Source organism: Acinonyx jubatus, chromosome B3, assembly GCF_027475565.1.
Source record: "Acinonyx jubatus isolate Ajub_Pintada_27869175 chromosome B3, VMU_Ajub_asm_v1.0, whole genome shotgun sequence".
Classification (NCBI taxonomy): domain Eukaryota; kingdom Metazoa; phylum Chordata; class Mammalia; order Carnivora; family Felidae; genus Acinonyx; species Acinonyx jubatus.
This window is the reverse complement of record NC_069386.1, coordinates 132304253-132327029: the sequence shown is the minus strand read 5'-3', so window position 1 is coordinate 132327029 and position 22777 is coordinate 132304253. Positions and strand designations below refer to the sequence as shown.

Below are 22777 nucleotides of genomic sequence, written 5' to 3'. Positions count from 1 at the left end.
GGGGAAGGGCAGCCCAGAGGTGGAGAGACCACTTGGCCTTCTGTTACTTCACAGTCTGAGATGCTTCCCAAACCAGACTTGAGTGCTCCCTTCAAAATACGTCTAAGCCAGCTCAGCAGGCGGAGAGCACAAAAGATCATTAGAATCAGACCATACAGCAGAGTTGCTGATGGAGAAAGTGATAAATGAAGAAGAACAACAAAATGAATCGACTCATTTAACAATTATCCAATGAGCGTCTATTCTATGGCTACTGTTCTTGGCACTGAGATATTAGCGAGAAGGAAAGACCACCAACACCTATTAGCTTAGAGTTTCAAGTGCCACATGAAAGTACTTTCTGGGATTAAATACCACACTTTAATTAAAGTGTCTAATTAAAAAATAGGATGAATTGGGGCACCTGAGTGGCTCCATTGGTTAAGCATCCGACTCTTGATTTTTGGCTCAAGTCGTTAACTCACGGTTGGTGAGTTCAAGCCCCACCTTGGGCTCTGCACTGACAGCATGGAGCCTGCTTGGCATCCTCTCTCCCTCTGTCTCTGCTCCTTCTCTGCTTGTGCTCTCTCTCAAAATAAATCAGTAAACATTGTTTTTTGTAATGGAAAAAATTGAAGGATAGAATAGCCACTGTTTAGATGCAGATAAGCAGTGCTGAAGATGAAGAGGAAGAAACTTCTCAAACCAGGGAAGATGGGTAAAAATCACGGGGCAAAGATAGGCCTTTGAGGATAATCCAAGTCTAAGAGGTGAGAGAAGTTTGGGGAGGAATAAAAAAGGAACAGATAGAAGACAGGCAATAATAACACAAATAGCAGAAGAAAATTACACCAAAATTAAGAAAGATCCAAGGCTATCTATTGAAAAAAACCACTATATCCTGGAAGAATTGAAAAAGATGTATGCTTGGGCATATCCTAATAATATTTCCGAATTTGACGATTAAGGGGAAAACACTACAACTTTCCAAACAGAAGAAACAAATGCAAAATATACCTCACTGGCATTAGAGTTCACTTATACAGCAGTAGAAGCTGGAAAACAGTAAAATACACATCTACAGACTATCAAGACAGAGGGACCACAATTCAAAAATCCTTTTTCCAGTCAAGAGATTATTCATCTTTCCAATTAAGAAAGAGTTTGGAAAGTGTATCACCCAGTTATTCCAGCTAAGGAAAATACTCAGGAGCGAACTTTAACAAAATAAACCAGTGAGCACAGATGTTGGGGAGATAAAGAGAACAGGAAACAGTGATGAGCAGTGCTTAGCTGTTTCTCTCGTTTTACCTAATATCTATGTTTTCTGTCTGTGTAAATCAAAATGGAGTGCTTGACGAAGATCTTGAAACAGAGAGAACGTGTTGCAAGGGAAATTAGAATTTCCAACATCTAAAAATGACTATTTTCAAACAGTAATACATTCCCATAATTAAAAACCAAAACAGTTACATAAAGATCTACATTAAAAAGTCCCATTTGCTCCTTTGTATATACTCTCCCTGTCCCCTACATCTTTTAGATTTTCGGTGACATACATTTATTTATTTATTTGTTTGTTTGTTTATTTTATTTAAAGATTTAATTTTTAAGTAATCTCTACCCCCAGTGTGGGGCTCGAACCTAACAACCGAGAGAGCAAAAGTCCCACACTCTACCAGCTGAGCCAGCCAGGTGCCCCCTCAGTGACTTTTAAATGTAAATTTAAATAATTATGAATACAAACTCTCCTCACTTGCTCCCACTATATCCTAAATACGAACATATCTGTTGTTTTCACTTAGCCACATGTCAGGGGGGAAATGCCATATTAGTACGTGTACTAATTGTTGTTTCTTGCCCAACCATTTCCTTTGTTGACATAGAATTTTTCTCCATGTATTTGCCTCACACTCCTGAGCTATCAAACTTTAGAAGTTTTCATTAGGTTTTTCTCTTTTTATATCCTAAGTCTCCCTACTGCCTAAATGATATTTTTATTTCTTCTTTTATGTAGGTTGACTATGTCAAAGGAAAATTGTGGTATAATGAAAAATGTTTTGCCAACAGAGAACACTTTGAAGGTAAATTGAGAAGAGATATTAACAGGCTTTTTTCAACATAGATGGAGTATACAGATGAAATAAAATGACATAAGATAAAAATAGAATAAAACAGAAAAGTAGGTTTATTTTATATAAGTTAATGGCCTAAAACTGAGGGGGGAGGGAAATTAAATCTGAAAGAGGCAGGCCCTGTTATAAGTGAAAAAAAATATTGTATTTGAATGTACTTAATGATACATTTAAAACTGTAGATGCTGCTTTTAATTTCTGTACCTTTGTATTTTATAGTTGATTATGTTACTATCACCTTTGAGAGAAACAGGACCCTGAGTGAGGTATGTTCTTAAATATTTTAAAAGGTAAGAAATTTTAGGGGTGCCTGGGTGGCTCAGTCGGTTGGGCGTCCAACTTCGGCTCAGGTCATGATCTCACGGTTCGTGGGTTTGAGCCCCGCATCGGGCTCTGTGCTAACAGCTCGGAGCCTGGAGCCTGCTTCGGATTCTGTGTCTCCCTCTCTCTCTGCCCCGCCCCCACCTGTGCTTTGTCTCTCTATCAAAAATAAATAAAATGTAAAAAAAAAAAACAAAAAAAAGGTAAGGAATTTTATTTCTTGGATTATTATTAATCTAAAACAACGGCAGTTCTACAGACTGAAGGACTTCATCCCTCTTCGTGCCCAGTTGTGTTTCTACTTGGGTTTAACGGTACTTACCTAGTTACGTTAAATCTGGAACTACACAGTAGTTCTCGAAAAACAATTCATGCCAGAAAGAGAGGCTTCGCAGTGTTTTCTGGACTTCCCTCCCCCCCCCCCCCAGAAGAGAAGCACAGACAGCAAAGATTTATCACTATTATTTGTGGTTGATCAGGAGAACACAGTGGCTCACTAGTGTATCTGCTTACGAGAACTAATTAGAACTTACATTTTAAAAATGGCATTAACTTTTCCTTTCTCTTTTTGTAGTCGAGCTCTTGTTTTTACAGCAAAGAACCACTCCGTCAATGGTTACCTTGCTTACCTCACATTTTAAAAGGAAGGAAAACTATCACTTCAGCTCTGGCAACGTTTCTTGTTGACCAAGAGCACAGTGCTGGAGTCTACCTCTTCTCCAACCAGGTAAGTGTTACGGCCCCGGGAGGTTACTCTTGATGACACAACAGGGAAAATGTACCCTTGCAAATTTATCTCCAAGTTCTTGTTATCTTTGGCAGTAGGAGTGGCTATAATTAACCACCACAAAATTATTTATGGTTGATAGTATAGTTTAAGGCACATTGGGGGTTTCTTGCCTCTGCTTTACCGTTCAGTTTGATGAAAACAGAAAATACGATGGTGTCTGCATAGTGATTCTTCTTCACTTCTTCTGCAGGAGAATATAAGCTGAGCTTGGTCTATATAAGGTTAAGGTTCCATAAATTGATTCGTTTAAATGAACAAAAACTGGGGCGCCTGGGTGGTTCAGTCGGTTAAGCGTCTGACCTCAGCGCAGGTCATGATCTTGTGGTTCATGAGTTCGAGCCCCATGTCGGGCTCTGAGCTGGTAGCTCAGAGCCTGGAGCCTGCTTTGGATTCTGGGTCTCCCTCTATCTCTGCCTCTTCCCCCACTCTCTCTCTCTCAAAAATAAATAGAGAGTAAAAAAAAAAAAAATTAAAATGAGCAAAAAATGGGACTAGCCCTACCCTTATAATTTTAGTGGAGAAAAAATAATTTTCTTCTACCCTCTTAAGTTCAGTTCTTGAGGCCCTGCAAATTAAACTGATAAAAGACACATAACAGGAGAAGAGAAAACAATCGATTTATGCATGCAGTGTACATACATGTGGTTGAAAATCAGTGATGAGAAACTCAAAAAGGTGGTTCAAATTTGGGGATTATATACCATCTTAATAGTTTAAGGGGGCAGGCGAGAAAGGCGCTTAAGGGAAAACAAGTGAAAAGATAACAAGAGAACAAACAGGAGATAAGAAAGTTTGTGATAATGTTTGCTCACACAGGTTTGAGTGGTTTTCCCATCTCAGGGCCATAAAACTCCTCTGGAGGAGGGATTTGGGGTGGGTTTTATTTGTGTTCTCCCTTCTGGAAGTAGATCTGCTCTGAAGAGGAATTAATGATAGTTTTATTTCCCAGAAGTTGCTGCTTTTAGTCAGAGAAGGGAAGGCTTTTTTTCCTGCATCTGTTGAATCTTAAATGTCTACAGCTTAACGATGATCTCTATACCACAGTGGCATATCTTGGGGTACACTTTCTGACCCCCTTCAATGCCACGATCCAAGTAGAGTTGTAAGGTGACCCAGGCACCCACGCTTTAAGGTAGGGTGCCATGACACTTGTAAGCATGGGCGTTGGCATCGGTCTATTTGAGCAACAGCTCTATGATAAACTTCCCCATGCCATTTATTATAGAAGCTTGGACAAATTATTTAATCTTCTAAACCTCATGCTCAACATCTATGAAATGGGCATATGAGGCAGGGAGAGGCAGAGCAAAGACACATCGATGGTTGCCACTGCTTTCAGTTCTCTTCTGCGCTAATGGACGTGTCCCCGTCTTAATCAAAATCCAAGTAACAGGAAACACAAAAAATTGTAACATCGTCTAGTAATATAAATGGTAAAATTCTTATGGTTTGTTCATGCTTAATCTATTTCTAGAAAACCACCACTGTCTCTGTGAGCACCCTAAAAAATAACAAACCAGGATTAAAACCAAAATTTCCACTTTTCGTATTTCCTTCATCATTCTCGTCTCCTGTGGGAATGGTATTCCATCCGCGAAGCCATTTTCTGTATGCTTATGGTGATCAGGTGAGTACACATGACATTTCACGCTCTAGGGTAGGTGTAAATCATTGTCTTGTTCTATGCTGAGTGGTTATACGTCAAGTAAAAAACAGCATCGTTCTGATGATCAGGGAGATAGAAGGCCCAATGAAGAGAACATGAGAGCAGAGGAATTAGGAGAGTGAATACAAACAAATCCTTTGCAAAGTTTTGCTGAAAAGTAGAGCAGTAAAATGCAGCAATGGTAGCAGGAGGAAGGGAGGTCAAGAGAAGCGGGAGAGGGGCACCTGGGTGGCTCAGTTGGTTAAGCGTCCAACTTGGGCTCAGGTCATGATGTCACAGTTTGTAGGTTCGACCCCCACCCCCCGCCCCCAACCCGTCAGGCTCTATGCTGACAGCTCTGAGGCTGGAGCCTGCTTCAGATTCTTTGTCTCCCTCCCTCCGCCCCTCCCCTACTTGTGCTCTGTCTGTGTTTCTCAAAAATAAACATTAAAAAAAAATTTAAAAAGAGAGAGAAGAGGAAGAGACAGAAGGAATTAGGCTATGCGGATGGGAATTATTCAGTAGAGAGGGAAAGACTGGTGATGTGGGTGAGAGAGGGAAAAGTTGCTGGAGCGACATGTCTAAATACAGTACCAGGAAGAAGGGAGGGCTTTTGGATTCCAGAGCCGGTAAGTGGGTAGATGTGGTAATGGAAGGGGGTGGAAATTTATCTTTTACTTTCTCCACAAAAACCAAAGTTATTGTTTGAGCATGAGGGTGGAGGAGCGTTGGGGGTTTGAGGAAAGAGACAACAGAGAGAGATAGTTGCCTACGAGAGCGGGAGAGTGGATTGACGGATGAGAGAAGGCAGTACAGTTGCTTGGGCTTTGTGCTCATGGATTCCAAGTGCGATCAGTTCAGCATTATTGTATGTTCTTCTCTGTGGTCAGTTGTGGGGGGTCCACACACATCGGAGAAGACAGAGAGTTGTATTTAACCACAGTTGGAGTTTTATCAAGAGGTGATTAGGAAGTAAAAGAGTGTGCAGAAGGAAATGCAGTGAGACAAAAAAAAATTAAGAATTCAAAGGCATGAGTAATAAAATGTAAACAAACTATTTACTTGCAGAAGATCTGATTGCCTATGTAGAAAACTTAAAAGGTACATACACATTATTAAAAAGAGGAAAAGAGTTAAACAGTGGAAGGGAAAGTCAGTTTCATTTCTGCTCATGATCAGCAAATTTGAAAGCATAATTTTTTAAAGTTTATTTATTTTGAAAGAGAGAGAGTGAGCATGAGCAGGGAAGGGTAGACAGAGAGAGAGAGAGAGAGAGAGAGAGAGAGAGGGAATCCCAAGCAGGCTCCACACTGTTAGCACAGAGGTAGACGCAGGGCTCAAACTCACAAACCATGAGATCATGACCTGAGCCGAAATCCAGAGTTGGATGCTTAACTGCACTGAGCCACCCAGGCACCCCTGAAAGCATAATTTTTAAGACCTTATTTACAACAGCAAAAACAAAACAAAGCAAAACTACACACACACAAATTTTAAAGTATGTAGGAATAAATCTAAGAAAAGATTTCTGAGACTTATATGTAGAATATTATAAGCTTTATTGAAGGACATTTAAAACTTTAAGAAGAAACAGATAAAAACATACTTGTAAATAGGAAAACTTATAATATCATTTCTTCCTTAAATTAATCTGTAGATCTAATACAACTTTAATTAAAATCTCAAGGCTTGTTGTGGAGTTTAAGTTAATTCTAAAGCATGTATAGTGTATGTCAACTCTACCTCAGTATAAAAAAATTTTTTTAAATAAAGCCCCCAAAAAAGTATATATGGAAAAACGAAAGACCAAGAATAACCAAGACACTTCTTTTTTTTGTTTGTTTTTTGAGTTTATTTATTTATTTTGAGAGCAAGAGAGAGCCCAAGCAGGGGAAGGGCGGCGGAGGTGGGGGGGGGGGGGCACGCAGGGTGGGAGAGAGAGAGAAAATCCCAAGCAGGCTCTGCACTGTCAGGACAGAGCCTGAAGTGGGGCTTGATCCCATGAACCATGAAATCATGAGCCCAAATCAAGAGTCAAACACTTAACCAACTGAGCCACCCAGGCACCCAAGATGCATCCAAAAAAGAATAAAGATGAGGGATTTGTACTACCAGATATTAACAGTTTTTAAAAAGTTTTCATAATTATAATGTGTTTTGACCCAGGAACAGACCAACTGACCAATGGAATGAAATAGAAAGCAAATAGACCCATTCATATCTAGAATGTTGATCGAGGCCAAAAATAGCATCACAGCTGAGGGGAAAATAAAAGATTGCTTAAAATAGGGTGGGAAGCATTGGTTACATATGGAAAATGTTGCCACAGACATCAAGTCCAACTCCTGATGGATTAATAATTTAAATATAAAAACTTTTACAGGAAAATATAAGTAAATGCCTTTCTGACATCAGGATAGGGAAAGCATCTTAAAACAAGACATAAAAAAACAGTGACCATTAAAAAAGATAGCATCACTTCCATTAAAAAGAATTCTGGTTCTGCAAGATGGCAGATTTAGAATCTTTGGGCCCTTGTTCTCCCATAGACACAGTGAGTTAGCTACAAAATACAGATCAGAGTACCTTTGCAAGAACTCTAGAGACCAGTTGATTAGCTACAGCACCCAGACCAACATAAAACCAAAAAGGGATTCTAACAAAAGGGGTAGGAAAATTTGCCCATCTGTGCCCCACCCCCAACCACCTTAGCATGGCACAACCAGGAGGAAACCTCCCACACAAGGGAACTTCCCTTGGGATAAAAACAAAAGAGTGGGCCTTGCATCCAGCATTCTGGCTTGTCTGAGGGAGGCTCAAGGGACTGGTTTCAGTCTTGCCTAACCCAGAGCACTGATGGAACTGGCAGAATTTTTTGGAAACTGCTGTAAAGGAGGTGGAGTAGCATTGCCAAGATGGCGGAGCAGGAAGCATCAGACGTCCCTTTCCCCCCAGAGACACCAATATAACAATATACAGACCACAATACCTTTGAAAGAACTCCAGAATCCATTTGAGAAGCTACAGCATCCAGACCAACCGAAAGCCCAAGAGATTCCAACAAAAGGGATAGGAAGACTTACAGCATTTTCCATACCAATCCATGCCTCTCCTTCTATTTGACTTAATGCAGCACCACTTGGAGGAAGCCCCCCCCTCCGGGGATCCTCCCTCAGGATGGAAACAAAATAATTAGCTGTGTGTCCAACATTCTGGCCAGACTGGGGAATCTGTGTCACCTAACTCAGAGCACTGATGGAATTGGCAGCCTTGTTCGGAAACTGTTGAAAACAGATATGACCTCTGCAGCACTTTAAAGCTGCAATTCTACAGGCACATGCCAGGAGCAGCAAGAGCTTATGGGTGTCTGGAAGGAGAGGGATAAACTGCTTAGGCAACTTGAAACAACTAAAAACACAGCACAAGCCAGAGAAAACACATCCTTGGAAGAGACTGCAGAAGTCCTAGAGCCTCTAGCTGGTCTAATTGGTAAAGGTCTGCATGAAGCCAGTCCATAAACAGTGGGAGAAGTGGTTGTGTAATCAAATGCCCAAGTCTCAAAACAATAGCATCACAAGGCATGCAAAGAAACAGGGAAACATGGCCCAATCAAAGGAACAGAATAAAACCCCAGGAAATGACCGTAAAGAAATGCAGACTTATGAGCTGCCTGACAAAGAATTTTAAACAACTGTCATAAAGATGTTCAACGAACTAGAAGTGAGCACGGCTAGACAACTAAAAGAAATAAAGAAAATAATGAACTAATGGAGAATATAAAAAATAGATAGGCACCATAAAAAAGGTCAAACAGAAGTTCTAGAGCTGCAACATACAATAACCGAGCTGAAATACTCACTAGAGGAGTGGACGTTAGACTTACTATTTGAAATCATCGAGTCAGAGAAGCAAAAAGCAAAAAAGAATGAAGAAAAGTGAAGAGAGTCTCAGAGACTTACAAGGACTATCAAACAGACCTATCTATGCACTATGGGAATTACAGAAGGAGAAGAAAGAGAGGAAGAACTTATTTAAAGAAGTAATGACTGGAATTTTCCAAAGCTGAGGAAAGAAATGGATGTACAAATCAAAGAAGCTTAAAGAATTCCAATCGGGATGAATCCAAAAAGACCAACACTGAGACATAATCGAAATGTCAAAAGTCAACAAAGAATCTTGAAAGCAATGAGAAAAAAGTGGCTCATTATATACATTGGAACTTCCGTAAGATTATCAGTGGATTTCTCAGCAGAATCCTTGCAAGCCAGAAGTGAGTGGGATAATACATTCAAAGTGCTGAGAGAAAAAAAATGTCAATCAAGAATACTACATTTGGCAAACTGTCATTCAAAATTGAAGGAGAAATTAAGATTTTCCAGGAAAACTAAAGATGAGGGAGTTCATTACAACTAGACCTGTCAGGAAGGAAGGAAGGAAGGAAGGAAGGAAGGAAGGAAGGAAGGAAAAGAGGGAAAGAAATTACTGAAGAGCCTCCTTCAAGGTGAAAATAGAGGATGCTAGATAACATCAAGAAGTCACATGAAAATTTAAAAGTTTTCCAATAATGTAAATACATGGACAAATTTAGTACTTGCACTGTAATTTTGGTGCATAAATTCACTTTTAATTCTCGTATAGAACTTAAATGAGAAAATCATTTTTTAAAATTATAATCCTATGTTAATAAATATATAAAAAGATGTAATTTGTGACATCATTGACATAAAGTGGGAAGGCAGTGCTATGTAAGAGGAGCTTTTGCCCACAATGAAGTGAAGTTTTTATCAGATTTAAAAGAATGCTATAACTTTAAGATGTTTTATTGCAATGGTTACCACAAAGAAAAAAATGTATAGGATATATGCACAAGAAAATAAGGGAATCAAAGAATGTCACTACAGATAATCAGTGAAATGCTAAAGAAAGCAGTAAGAGAGGAAAAGAGGAGGAACAGAAGCTACAAGACGCACAAAAACACAAACCAAATGGCAATAGTAAGTCCTTCCGTATCAGTAATTACTTTAGGTGTAAATGGATTAAATTCCCCAGTCAAAAGACAAACATAAGCTGAATCTATAAAAACAAAAAACATTGAGAAAAACTCTCAGGATGCAACCATGTTCTGTCTACAAGAAAATCACTTTAGATCTAAGCACACCCATAACCTGAAGGTAAAAGGATTGAAAAAAAATATTCCATCAAATAGTTACCAAAAGAGAGCAGGGTTGGCTATACTAATACCATACAAAATAAACTGTTAGTCAAAAAGTGTTGGAAGAGACAAAGAAGGACATTATATAAGAATAAAAGTTCAATTCACCAAGAAGATCTAACAATTATAAATATTTATGCCCCAAGCCATCAGAGCTCCTAAATATAATGAAGCAAACTTTAAAAGAATTGAAGGGAGAAACAGCAATGTAACAGTAGGAGCCTTCAATACCCCGCTTTCAATAATGGATAGAAAAACCAGACAGAAGATAAGTAAGAACACAGAAGACTTGAACCACACTGTAGACCAATTAGACCTAACAGACATAATCAGATGACTCTACCTGACAACAGCAGAATATAAATGCTTCTCAAAAGACACAGAGAACTCTTTAGGACAGAACATAAGCAAGGCCACAAAAAAGTCTCAACACATTTAAAGTGACTGAAACTATACCGTGTTTTTTTCTGATCATAATGGAACAAAACCAGAAATCTAGAGTAGAAAGAAAACTGGAAAATCCACAAGTATATGGGAATTAAAACAGCACGTTTTTAAACAACCAGTGAGTCATAGATGTCGTCAGAAGGAAAATTAGAAAATATCTTAAGAAAATTAAAATGAAGGAGCGCCTGGGTCATGGTTAAGCATCCGACTTCGGCTCAGGTCATGACCTTTTGGTTCGTGAGTTCAAGCCCCACGTCGGGCTCTGTGCTGACAGCTCAGAGCCTGGAGCCTCCTTCAGATTCTGTCTGTCTGTCTCTCTCTCTCTCTCTCTCTCTGCCTCTCTCTCACTAGAACTCTCTCTCTCTCTCAAAAATAAATAAAAACATCTTAAAAAATGTTAAAATGAAAATGAAAACAAAACACACCAAATTTATGGGACGCCCCGATAGCAATACTAACAGGAAAGATTATAGCTACAAACACACACATTAATAAGGAAGAAAAATCTCAAATCAACAACCTGACTTTACATCTTAGGGAACTATAAAAAAGAACAAATCAAACCCAAAGTCAATAGATGGAAGGAAATAATAAAAATTAGAACAGAGATAAAGGCAATAGAGAATACAAAAATAATAGGAAAAATCAACAAAACTAAGAGTTGGTTCTTTGAAAGTTGAAAGGCCAACAAAATTGATCAACCCTTAGCTATATTAACTAAGAAAAAAGAGAGGAGTCTGGGAAGGGATAGAGGAGACCACAATTATCTAAGATAAGGTATAAAAGGAAAATTATTTGGACGGTGGTCAAAGAGACTTCAGCTGCATTTACAACATGTTAAATTTAAGAAAAGCCTATTTTCAGGTATAACTTGTCATTAAAATTCATTTTTAAGAAGAACTTTAAAAACCTGAAATCTTCATGTGAATAAGACTTAGGCGATTAAAAAAGGTACCAGGCAGGATTCATCCAATACAGGATCTGATTTATCTTCAAGCAACCCGTAACTGAAAGATGAGGGGATAGAGACACTCACGTGCTATGGTGGAGTATACGTGAGGATTTACCAAGGTCCCAGGACCACTCTTGCAAGTGTCCGGGGCCTCTTCCACACAAAACATGTTCCCGCCTGGAACATGAAAGTCTCATGTCAGTATGAGGTGAGCTCGCTCCTTCCTATCCAAGTACACCCAACATTTCATCCTTTTAGAATCAAAGGGACCCCACTTGGGAGATGACGGGATACCTTCATTCTCTTACACATTCACCACGCACACTGTGTAGACCTGTGACTCGGCCACATACACTGTCATCCAGGCCCTAGGAAAGAACCAGAGCGTTGATGAAGTGGGTAAGGAGTCTGTACGTATGTGCGTACATGCGTGCGTGCGATGGATGGCGTGGGAACATGGGGAAGGCCATGCTGTAGGACTCTGCTTACCTAGGAAGATAAGGCTGATAGGCGAATGCTGACGGTCAGATGGCAGCCTCTTCAGTGAGCTCGTATCTTTTTATTTCCTTAGGTATGGTTTTCGATCGACGGCGGCAACACTTTCGAATTTTTAGCGGACTTTCATGATGATATCATAAAGAACACTTACCATAGTTTTTATACTTCAGATATTACTTTTGTTTCCCAAAGTGGAAATGTTTACTTGACGAAAGCAGGTGAGGAATTCACTTTAATTGGCGTAAGCACTACATGTGAGTCAGGGATTAGAAGATACGTGAAAAAATTCTGCCGTTTTAATCAACTAATCTTAAGGTCTCAAACCTGTTAGGGGTGACGGATTTTTTAAAAATATTTTTATTGTGGCAAAATACACATAACATGAAGTTGACCGTGTTGCTCATTTTTAAAGTATACAGTTTGATGATATTAAGTACATTCAAAACGATCTGCCATCAGCGCGGTCCATCTCCAGAACTCTTTCCATCTTATAAAACTAACACTCTGTATCCCTTAAAAAATAAATCCTAATTTCCCCCTGCCCCCAGCCCAGCAACTCCCATTCTGCTTTCTGTGTCTATGATTTTGACGACTCTAGGCCCCTCATATAAGTGGAAGCTTCCAGTGTTTGCCCTTTTGTGACTGGCTTATTTCACTTAGTATAATGTCTTCAAGATTCATCCGTGTTGTAGCAGGTGTCAGAATTTTCTTCATTTGTCAGACTAAAGAACATCCCACTGTATGTATATACCACATTTTGCCTATCTGTTCATTCCATCAGGGGACCTTTGTGTTGCTTCCATGTTTTAGCTATTTTGAATAGCACTGCTATGAGCATAGGTATACAAATACCTCTTTGAAACCCTGCTTTCAATTATTTTGGGTGTCCGCCCAGAAGTGGACTTGCTGAATCATATGGTAATTCTATTTTTAAGTTTTTGAGAAATTGCAATTCTCTTTTCCATAGTAGCTATGCCATTTTACATTCCCACTGCCAGCATAAAAGAGTTCTAATTCCTCTGCATCCTTGTCAACACTTGTTATTTTCTGTTGTTGTTGTTGTTGATAGTGGTCATTCTAATGGGTGTAAGGTAGTATCTCATAGTTTTGATTTGCATTTTCCTAATGATTGATCATCTTTTCTTGTTCTTATTGGCCATTTATGTATCTTCTTGGGAGAAATTTCCATTAAAGTCCTTTGCCAATTTATTAATCAGATTACTTGTTTTTTATTGCTGAGTTGTAGAAGTTCTCCATATATTCTGGATATTAATCCCTTATGAAACATTTGCAAACATTTTTTCCCATTCTGTGGGTTGCCCTTAGTCTCCTTGGTTATGTTAATTCCTAAGGATTTTATTCTTTTTTTATGATATTATAAATGGAATTTTTTTCCTAATTCCCTTTTCTGATTATTCATTGTTAGTATATTGAAATACAACTGATTTTTAGGTATTGATTTTATATTGTGCTACTTTGCTGAATTTGTTTATTGATTTTATATTGTGCTACTTTGCTGAATTTGTTTATTATAACTTTTTTTTTGTAGAATTGTTGGGGGTTCAACATATAGGATCATATCACTGTGAACAGAGATCACTTTACTTCTTCCTTTGTGATTTAGATGCTTTGTATTTTTTTTTCTGGCCTAATTGTTCTGGCTAGAACTTCTAGTGCTGTGTTGAATAGAAGTAGTGAAAGCAGACATTCTTGTCTCATTCCTGATCTTAGAAGAAGAGCTTTCAGTCTTTCACTATTGAGTATCATGCTCACTGTGGATTTCTCATAAATGGCTTTTATTATATTGAGATAATCTTTTATTCCTAGTCTAATGTTTTTATCATGAAAAGATTGGAACACAGATCCCAATATTTGGAGGACAGGGATCTTTTTGCCCACCCTGGCTCCTATAAACTGCCCCAGGAATATGTGCACAGCTGCCTGCCAGGTGGCTTGAGTAGAGGATGGGTAAATACTGCCAAAGGCTGACATTAACCATAATTTACCATCCAAGCCTTACTCCGGAAGTTGCAAGCCTTCAATAGACTCCAGCATTCCAAAGTAATTACATCAGATATACTCTGCCAGTGCAATTGTTGTCAGCCGACAGATTCCTGGGACTTCCTACTCTACAGTCTTCCCAGAATCCTCCAGGGGGTGATAGAGTTTTAGGATCTACTAAAGTAGGACCCTATGAACAGCCCTAAAGAGGGGGACCCTGGAACATCATGCTAAGCTCTCATTTACAATTTCTGTGATGTTTTACTTTCTCAATAGACAATAATATACTCCCACTTACTGAGCTACATTTGTCTTAGCACAAATGCTTAGCGTTTAACATTCACAGCGTCCCAGCTGACGTAGGTAATGTTAGCCTACTTTTTCAAATTGATGCAACTCAAATCACATGATTTGTAAGAGGTGGCATTGTATAAATGGTATATGACTCTCAAGCTACTTTAATTTTGTGATTTTGTTGAACAAGCTCACATAGCTCCTCTCTGTTTATTGTGCAGCAAAAGAAACAGTTATGGACAGATGCCCAATCTTTTCCAAATCAGTTGAATTTTGTTAACCAGTCTTGGAGCCTAGAATGATAAAGGAACATGGTTCTCTGTTCAGGTCTACATCTCTATGATCTGCATTCTCATTTTATTTTGTTATTCAATTACTAGGTCTTTGAGATCTTGTTTTGTTGAATCTATTAACTTATTAAGGTCTTTTGATGCAAAATATGGGGGATATTTTACCTTATCTTAAGACAGGCTTCGTCTCAACTGGATTCTTTATATCTTTTAAATGCTATAGTACCTTCCTTCTCCGCGTTTTCATTCCTCTTCCCCTCTGCTCTTCCCCACCTCCCTCTTTTCCCCTTTTCCCTCACTATGTCTTCTCCTCCTTCTATCTCCGATCCTCCTTTATTTCTAATTCATCACAAAAGTGTGTAGCACCAGTCAGATCTTCTATTTGCTCTAATATAATGTAGGTGAGTTATTCTTGAAACCTGTTTGCTTCACCTCATCAAGGTAGCACTTGAACTTGTTCTGCTAGGACAGTGCCTTGGAAGGTGGTAAACCTGGCTACACTCAAGAGGGTTTGATTTTTTCCTTTGAGAACCATCTTATCCATTGTCAACTTCTCTCTTGTTAGGAGAATATTCCTGAGAGTCCTCAGGATTTTGTTGATTTATCTTCCCTCTCTCAGTATTACCTAAAAGGGCTGGGTGTAGAGTGGTGTGACCTGTTACATCAGAATTTTCTTTCTTCCCTTAGCACTTTCTTTTGTATGTTTTGACATATCGTTCTTTTTCCTATTTTGATTGTTGCTGGTGGTTTAGTTTTTGTCTGTTACTTATTTTTGTGGCAAAATATACCTAGCACAAAATTTAGCATTTTAACCGTGTTAAATGAGCCATGTTCATCAACGAACTGACATGAAGTACATTCACGTTGTTGGGCACCATCAACACCATCCATCTCCCACCAGATCTTTTCCATCTTCCCGAACTAAAATCCTGTACCCACTAAACAATAAGTCCCCATTTTTCCTTCCCCCGAGCCTCAGGCCACTACCTTTGTTCCTGTGAATTTGACTACTCTAGGGACCTCAGATAAGTGGAATCATACACTTTTTGTCCTTTTGTGACTGGCTTATTTCTCTTATCTTCAGGTCTTTTTTTTTTTTTTTAATATTTGTTTATTTTTGAATGAGAGAGAGAGCGCGCACACAAGCGAGGGAGGGGCAGAGAGAGGGAAGACAGAGGATCCAGAGCAGGCTCTGCGCTGACAGAAGCAAGACTGATGTGGGGCTCGAACTTACAAACCCAGAGATCCTGACCTGAGCCGGAGCTGGGCAGTCAACCAACTGACCCACGCAGGCACCCCCATGTCTTGAGGTTTTTACTCATGTTCTAGCAGGTTATTAGTATTCTATTCCTCTTTATGATCGAATAATATTCCATTTTATGGATATGGCACATTTTGTTTAATGGGACATTTGAGTTGATGGACATTTGATGTTTAAACACTTTTTAGCTCTTATGAATCACGCTTTTATGAACATTTATGTTCAAATTTTTGTGTAGAAACATGCTTTCAGTTCCCTTGGGTACGTGTGTAGGAGTCTAACAGCTGGGTCATACGGTAACTCTGTGTTTACAGTTTGAGGAGATGCCAAACTCTGTACTGTTTCACATTCCCACCAGCAATGCGTGAGATTTATTTTTCCACACCCACACCAACACTTATTATTTATTGTCTGTCTTCTTTATTTTAATTACTTGAGTGAGAAAATGTATCTCATTGTGGTTTTGATTTGCGTTTCACTAATGACTAATGATGTTAAGCAGCTTTCCACGTTTTTGGTGGCCATTTGTACGTCTTTGGAGAAATGTCTGATCAAATCCTTTACCCATCTTAAAGTTGGGTTAATTGTCTTTTTATTGTTGAGTTGTAAGCGAACTTTATATATTTTGGATATTTGTCCCTTAACAGATACATGATTTGGATGCGTTTTCTCTCATTCTGGGTTATCTTTTTGACTTGTTGATGGTGACTTTTGATTCACAAACATTTTTAATTTTGATGAAGTTCAATTTGTCTATTTTTCCTTTTGTTGTTTGCACTTTAGGTGTCATCTCTAAGGAAACAACCATTGCCTAATCCGAGGTCATAAAGATTTACTCCCATGTTTTCTTTAAAGGGGATTATAGTTTTCATACATACGTGTTGGTCCATTTTGTTAGGTGTTCATAAGACGATGAAGCTATCCATTGAATAAAAAATAAAACTGAAATTCAATCAATAACTTCATAGGCAAGGAGATTTGCCTTCAGAAATACAGTCTTCCCAAACAGTGATCCAGTAGCACTTTTGTAGATTATTGGGTAAATTTGGAATTGGGGCTAAACTTAGAGATAACTGATCAGGTCTAACCACAGTGAGAGAAACATTGATTATTCCCAAGATAAGAGTGAGGCTGGATTCACTGTTGTTGTTTGTTTTTAACAAGTCAGCATTCTTTACTGTTTAGTTTCCAACCAGTTTCTTCCGGTCTCTGATATGATGTTAAGCAATAGGCCTTCTGAAGCTTTCTGCTATAACTTCAAAAAGCAAGGTTTCTTCGACCTCAGTATTGTGTCCTCAATGCACACCACCAGAATTCAGTGTCACCATCATAGAATCTCCTTATTGGTTCTTCCTTACTCAACGATGAGGAGAGACCACAGAATTCTGATTCTGTTTCTCCAGGACTATACCACTGCGTTTATGTATTCTATATCCAATTTTTTTCCAGCTCATTTTTAAACTTTTATTCAATTTCTGTTGGTATCAGGTTCATCTTCTTGGTGTATTTGCTGCTCTATTCGTTGAGACAGCAATTGTGACATAGCATTTCAGAATCGAATGATCAGCCATCACAGGATTATGAAATAAATGAAAATGGCTATGAGTAATATTAGGAGGGGTTGGAAAGTAGAGTGAGATGTGGAATACTTCCAGTATTCCAGAAAGCTCCCTCACGCTACTTTCCCATCAGTATACCTTTAAGGGTTGCCATTATTCTGACTTCTAATACCATAGATTAGTTTTATCTGATTTTGGACTTCACATAAATACAATTATGCATATATATTTTTTTTCTCAGCCAACATTATGACCGTGATATTCCTCCACACTGATGCAGCAATTTGTTCTTTTTCACCGCTGTGTAGTCTTCCACTGTCTGAATACCATATCTCTTCCACTTCTAGTAGGTATTTGAATTGTTTCCATTGGGTGCTGATTATAAATAGAGAAGCCATGAACATTTTTGTACTAGTCTTTTTCTGGACAGAGCTTTCGTTTCTGTTTGGCATATACCTAGGAATAGAATTGCTGCACCGTAAAGTGTATGTTTATTTGGCTTTTTGTGGAAAAAAATGTTAAGTACTATCAACGTTTCTCCAAAGTAATTGCATCAATCTATTATCCCATGAGCAACATGGAGGAATTCTCCTTGCTCCTCCTCCTCTCCAGCACTCAGGCTGTTAGTCTTTTAAATAGGAAGCCATTGTGATCAGTATGTCACCATATCTGCTGAAGATTTGCTTTGCATGAGTAATAATGTTTAGCACATTTTCGTATGTTCATTGACCAATTTTTGTATATTTTTGGTAAGTTATCTCAAGCCTCTTTGTAATCTAGTTTTATTGGAATGACCTTTTTGATTGATTGCTCTGAATTTTTAATGTATTATGGACATGAGTCCTCTTTTTAGAAATATGACTTACAAACATCTTTTTCCAACCAATGGCTTATCTTTTCTCTTCTCTTTTTTCTTATTTTATTTTGTATTTTTTTAATGTTTATTTATTTTGGAGACAGAGCAGGAGCGGGGGAGACACAGAATCCGCAGCAGGCTCCAGGCTCTGAGCTGTCAGCACAGAGTCCGACACGGGGCTCAAACCCACGAACTGCGAGATCGTGACCTGAGCCGAAGTCGGACGCTTAACCAACTGAGCCACCCAGGCGCCCCTCTGTTCTCTTTATGGTGTCCTGTGAGGGGCAAAATTATTGGTTTTTAAAAGTTCAGCTTATCGGGGCACCTGGCTGGCTCAGTCAGTTAAGCATCCAACTGTGGCACAGGTCATGATCTCACGGTTCATAAGTTCGAGCCCCGTGTCAGGCTCTGTGCGGACAGCTCGGAGCCTGGAGCCCGCTTCGGATTCTGTGTCTCCCTCTCTCTCTGTCCTTCCCCCGCTCACGCTCTGTCTCTCTCAAAAATAAACATGAAAAAAAATTTTTTTTTAAGTTCAGCTTATCCATCTTTTCTTGTATGGCAAGTACTTGTTCTTATATCCTGTTTGAGAAATCTTTGCCTATGCCAAAGTTATGAAGATCCCTTCCTGTTTCCTTCTAGCAGATTGTCCTAGGTTGGTTGTATAGGTCTACGTGACATTTCTATTTTCGTGTGCGGTATGAAGTGAGGTTCTTTTCTCCCCATAAAGCTGTCAGGTTTTCTACTATGGCCTTGAGCTGAATACTCAAGGTCATGAGTTGTCGTTGTTGTTTGTAAGCTCTTTGGTATATCCATAAAGTCGTACCACCCTACCGTCTTCGTGAAAATCTTTGAAAAAAATCTTCGTAGTTGTCATCGTTGTTAGGTACAGCAACCGCATTTGATCATTTAAAGTGCAGCCGTCCACAGACACGCCATCCCCTGCCACAACAGTAATACTTTGAGTAACTGTGATGCCCTTGCTTGCTGTGGATTGCCAGCGTCACAATAACTACCAGGCATAGAGGTCATCTGTGCATTCCTTGAATATGTGAGCGACTCCGTCCCAGAATCCAGCCTGGATATTCTATTTTCCATGGACATTTCTAGTAAAAATACTGTGCCACTTCTAGCCCTGGCAGCAAATATAATTCCACTCGAGTGTTTCACCTGAAGAGCCTTTATCAGGAGACGATTTTCAGAGCAGTGGACAGAGCTAAAGGAACCAACAATGACACTGAAGTACCCAGAGACTAGCAATGGGAGAAAACCATTACAGTCCTCGGATTTAAGAGGTAATGCAAATAGGGGCGCCTGTTAAGCATCCGACTCTTGATTTCAACTCAGGTCATAAGATTGAGCCCCACAATGGGCTCTGCACTGACATCGGGGAACCTGCTTGGGATTCTCTCTCTCCCTCTCTCTCTGCCCCTCCCCGACCTGCGTGTGTGTGTGCATACTCGCTCTCTCCCTCTCTCTCTCAAAATAAACAAACATTTTGGGGCGCCTGGATGGCTCAGTCGGTGAAGCATCCGACTTCAACTCAGGTCATGATCTCACAACTGGTGAGTTTGAGCCCCATGTCAGGCTACACGCTGACAGCTCAGAGCCTGGAGCCTGCTTCGGATTCTGTGTCTCCCACTCTCTCTGCCCCTCCCCCACTCACGCTATTTCTCTCTCTCTCAAAAACAAATAAACATTTAAATAAACATTTTAAAACAGAGGTAATGCAAATAAATAGATGATAAATAGACAGATAGATAGTAGATAGGTAATAGCATCACCCAAGCCCAGTCAAAGCTGGGATGGAAGAGGGGCTGTCCTATAAGAGGAATAGTGTTGGAGGCTCAAAGCTACTGCCAGAACTGTATCACTGAAGTAGGGAGAAAGGCAGGGAAAAACTACCTAGACTTTTCTCTCCTTCCCTTGTTCTTCTCTCCTGCTAGTGCCAAACCCAATCAGAAGCCTTCTGGAAACAGAGCACAAGTATTGCAGTTCGTAGAGGTCAGCCTTCCAGTGTAGCAAACAGGGAAGAGGAAGTCTAAGGATGTATCTGGAGGAAAAGGCAAACAGAGAATCAACAGCGCATATTATGAAATAAAAATTGAAATAGGCTAAATAAGATTACTTTGCAAGCAGTAAAAACAACACCTAAGAAAATGGAACTAAATTGTCAATATAAATGATGAACTATGACAAAATATAGATAGAAACTAAAGAAACATGTCTTGGGAATGCAAGCTGGTGCAGCCACTCTGGAAAACAGTATGGAGGTTCCTCAAAAAACTAAAAATAGAACTACCCTATGACCCAGCAATTGCACTACTAGGCATTTATCCACGGGATACAGGTGTGCTGTTTCGAAGGGACACATGCACCCCCATGTTTATAGCAGCACTATCAACAATAGCCAAAGTATGGAAAGAGCCCAAATGTCCATCGGTGGATGAATGGTTAAAAAAGATGTGGTATATATACAACGGAGTATTACTCGGCAATCAAAAAGAAAGAAGTCTTGCCATTTGCAACTACGTGGAGGGAGCTGGTGGGTATTATGATAAATGAAATTAGTCAGAGAAAGACAAAAATCATATGAGCTCACTCACATGAGGACTTTAAGAGACAAAACAGATGAACATAAGGGAAAGGAAACAAAAATACTATAAAAACAGGGAGGGGGACAAAACAGAAAAGACTCAAAAATATGGAGAACAAACTGAGGGTTACTGGAGGGGTTGTGGGAGGAGGGATGGGCTAAATGGGGAAGGGGCACTAAGGAATCTACTCCTGAAATCATTGTTGCACTGGATGCTAACTCATTTGGATGTAAATTTTAAAAAATAAAATAAATAAATAAATAAAATAAATAAATAAAGAGACATGTCTACATGGAATAAAAAAAAATAAGTGGAAAGCATCTAAAATGATAAATACAGATGCTTGAGAAACAAAGTTGTAGGAATTTCCAGTGAAGAACGGAGGCGGTGTCTCTGTTTCTCTATATCTACAGTTCCTGGCACATCCCCTCCGATACGAGTGGACAGATGGGTGAATGAATAAATACTGAAAATAGAAAACAATACAGGAAACCAAAAGTGACAATAAGATTTTTTTTTTAACTAAAAGCGAAGCACTTCTGAATTATTTGAAATAGAAAATGTAAATCAACTTTAAAGGCACAGAAAAATCAAGTCAGCCTTGGATTTTTTTCTGCTGCCACGATGAAAGGCACATATTCTTCAACAGAACTTTCAGAGAAAAATAATATTACCTAAGAATTTGGAGCCAACTAACTTCACCAGTAATTCACATGCAAAGCCAACAGAAGAATGTTGTAAAACCTATGTTGAGTCAAAGCTGGGGTTCATTGATCATAAGATGACTTTGTTCTGTTACCACAAAGAAAAACTTCCAATTAAACCTTAACACCCTGTTTTAACAGTGTTCCTGAGTGATGCTTGGATTACCGTGACATTATTGCCTTACTTGGTATGTGATAGGGTAATCGTTTTGAGTGGTATTTCACTAGCGAAAGATAATGTAATGTCATCTCCTGTGGGATTCTTCCTTCCTTTTTTTTTTTTTAAAGAATTTCTTTAATGTTTACTTATTTTTGAGAGAGACAGAGACAGAGTCCAAGTGGGGGAGGGGCAGAGAGGGAGACACAGAATCCGGAGCAGGTTCAACGCTCCAGCGCCGGATGCGGGGCTCAAACGCATGGACCACGAGGTCATGACCTGAGCCAAAGTCAGAGGCTTAACCGACTGAGCCACCCAGGCGCCCCGGATTCTTTCTTTCTTAGGTTCTATGAGACACTTGGTGTCGTACAAGAAAATGTGACATTGTGGTGATTCTTCCAGTGTCGCTTACTGATAAATATATACCCTGCTTTGTTTTCTTCTCTTACTGCGCCCATAACAATTTTGTTTCAGTGCCAAATTATAATGTAATATTATTGAAGGCATCTTAAGCATCGGTAAAATTCAACAATATTATACCAGTGTTTCAGGAAACTTGAAGTGATGGGCAATATAAAAAGCTGGCACAAAGTACATGCCTGTGTGGCCAGATGACCACTGTACTTTGAGTGCCACCTGGTGGGAAATGATTGTAAGACACAGCAATTACGAAAGTGATCTCAATCAAAATGTTAAAATGTGAAGAAAGTGTATCTTATGTTTATAGATGAAATATGGCCTAGTGAACCTTAGCAACTGTAATATTTAATTTTGTGTCAACTTGACTGGGCTAAGGGGTGTTCATATTTTTTTAAATTATTTTTTAAATTCTTTATTTTTGAGAGAGAGAGAGAGACAGACAGAGAGACAGAGACAGAGAGGAGACACAGCATCCAAAGCAGGCTCCAGGCTCTGAGCTGTCAGCACAGAGCCTGAAGCGGGACTTGAACTCCCCAACTGTGAGATCATGACCTGAGCTGAAGTCAGACACTTAACCAACTAAGCCACCCAGGCACCCCAAGGAGTGCCCAGATTAAACTATGTCTGAATGTGACTGTGAGGGTGTTTCTTGAGGAGATTAG

General features: G+C 39.3%; 1 protein-coding gene across 7 annotated transcripts in view; it reads left to right on the top strand.

Annotated features, from left to right (window-relative positions):
* CATSPERB (cation channel sperm associated auxiliary subunit beta) overlaps nt 1-22777 on the top strand; it is a 107202-nt gene that overhangs the window by 39009 nt on the left and 45416 nt on the right. For all 7 annotated transcript variants that reach the window (XM_053224843.1, XM_015086287.3, XM_053224840.1 and 4 more), the window contains 5 exons: nt 1997-2063; nt 2334-2380; nt 3010-3162; nt 4700-4852; nt 12053-12197. In XM_053224843.1, coding sequence (XP_053080818.1) covers nt 1997-2063; nt 2334-2380; nt 3010-3162; nt 4700-4852; nt 12053-12197 — 565 coding nt within the window. The remainder of the gene's footprint in view (nt 1-1996; nt 2064-2333; nt 2381-3009; nt 3163-4699; nt 4853-12052; nt 12198-22777) is intronic.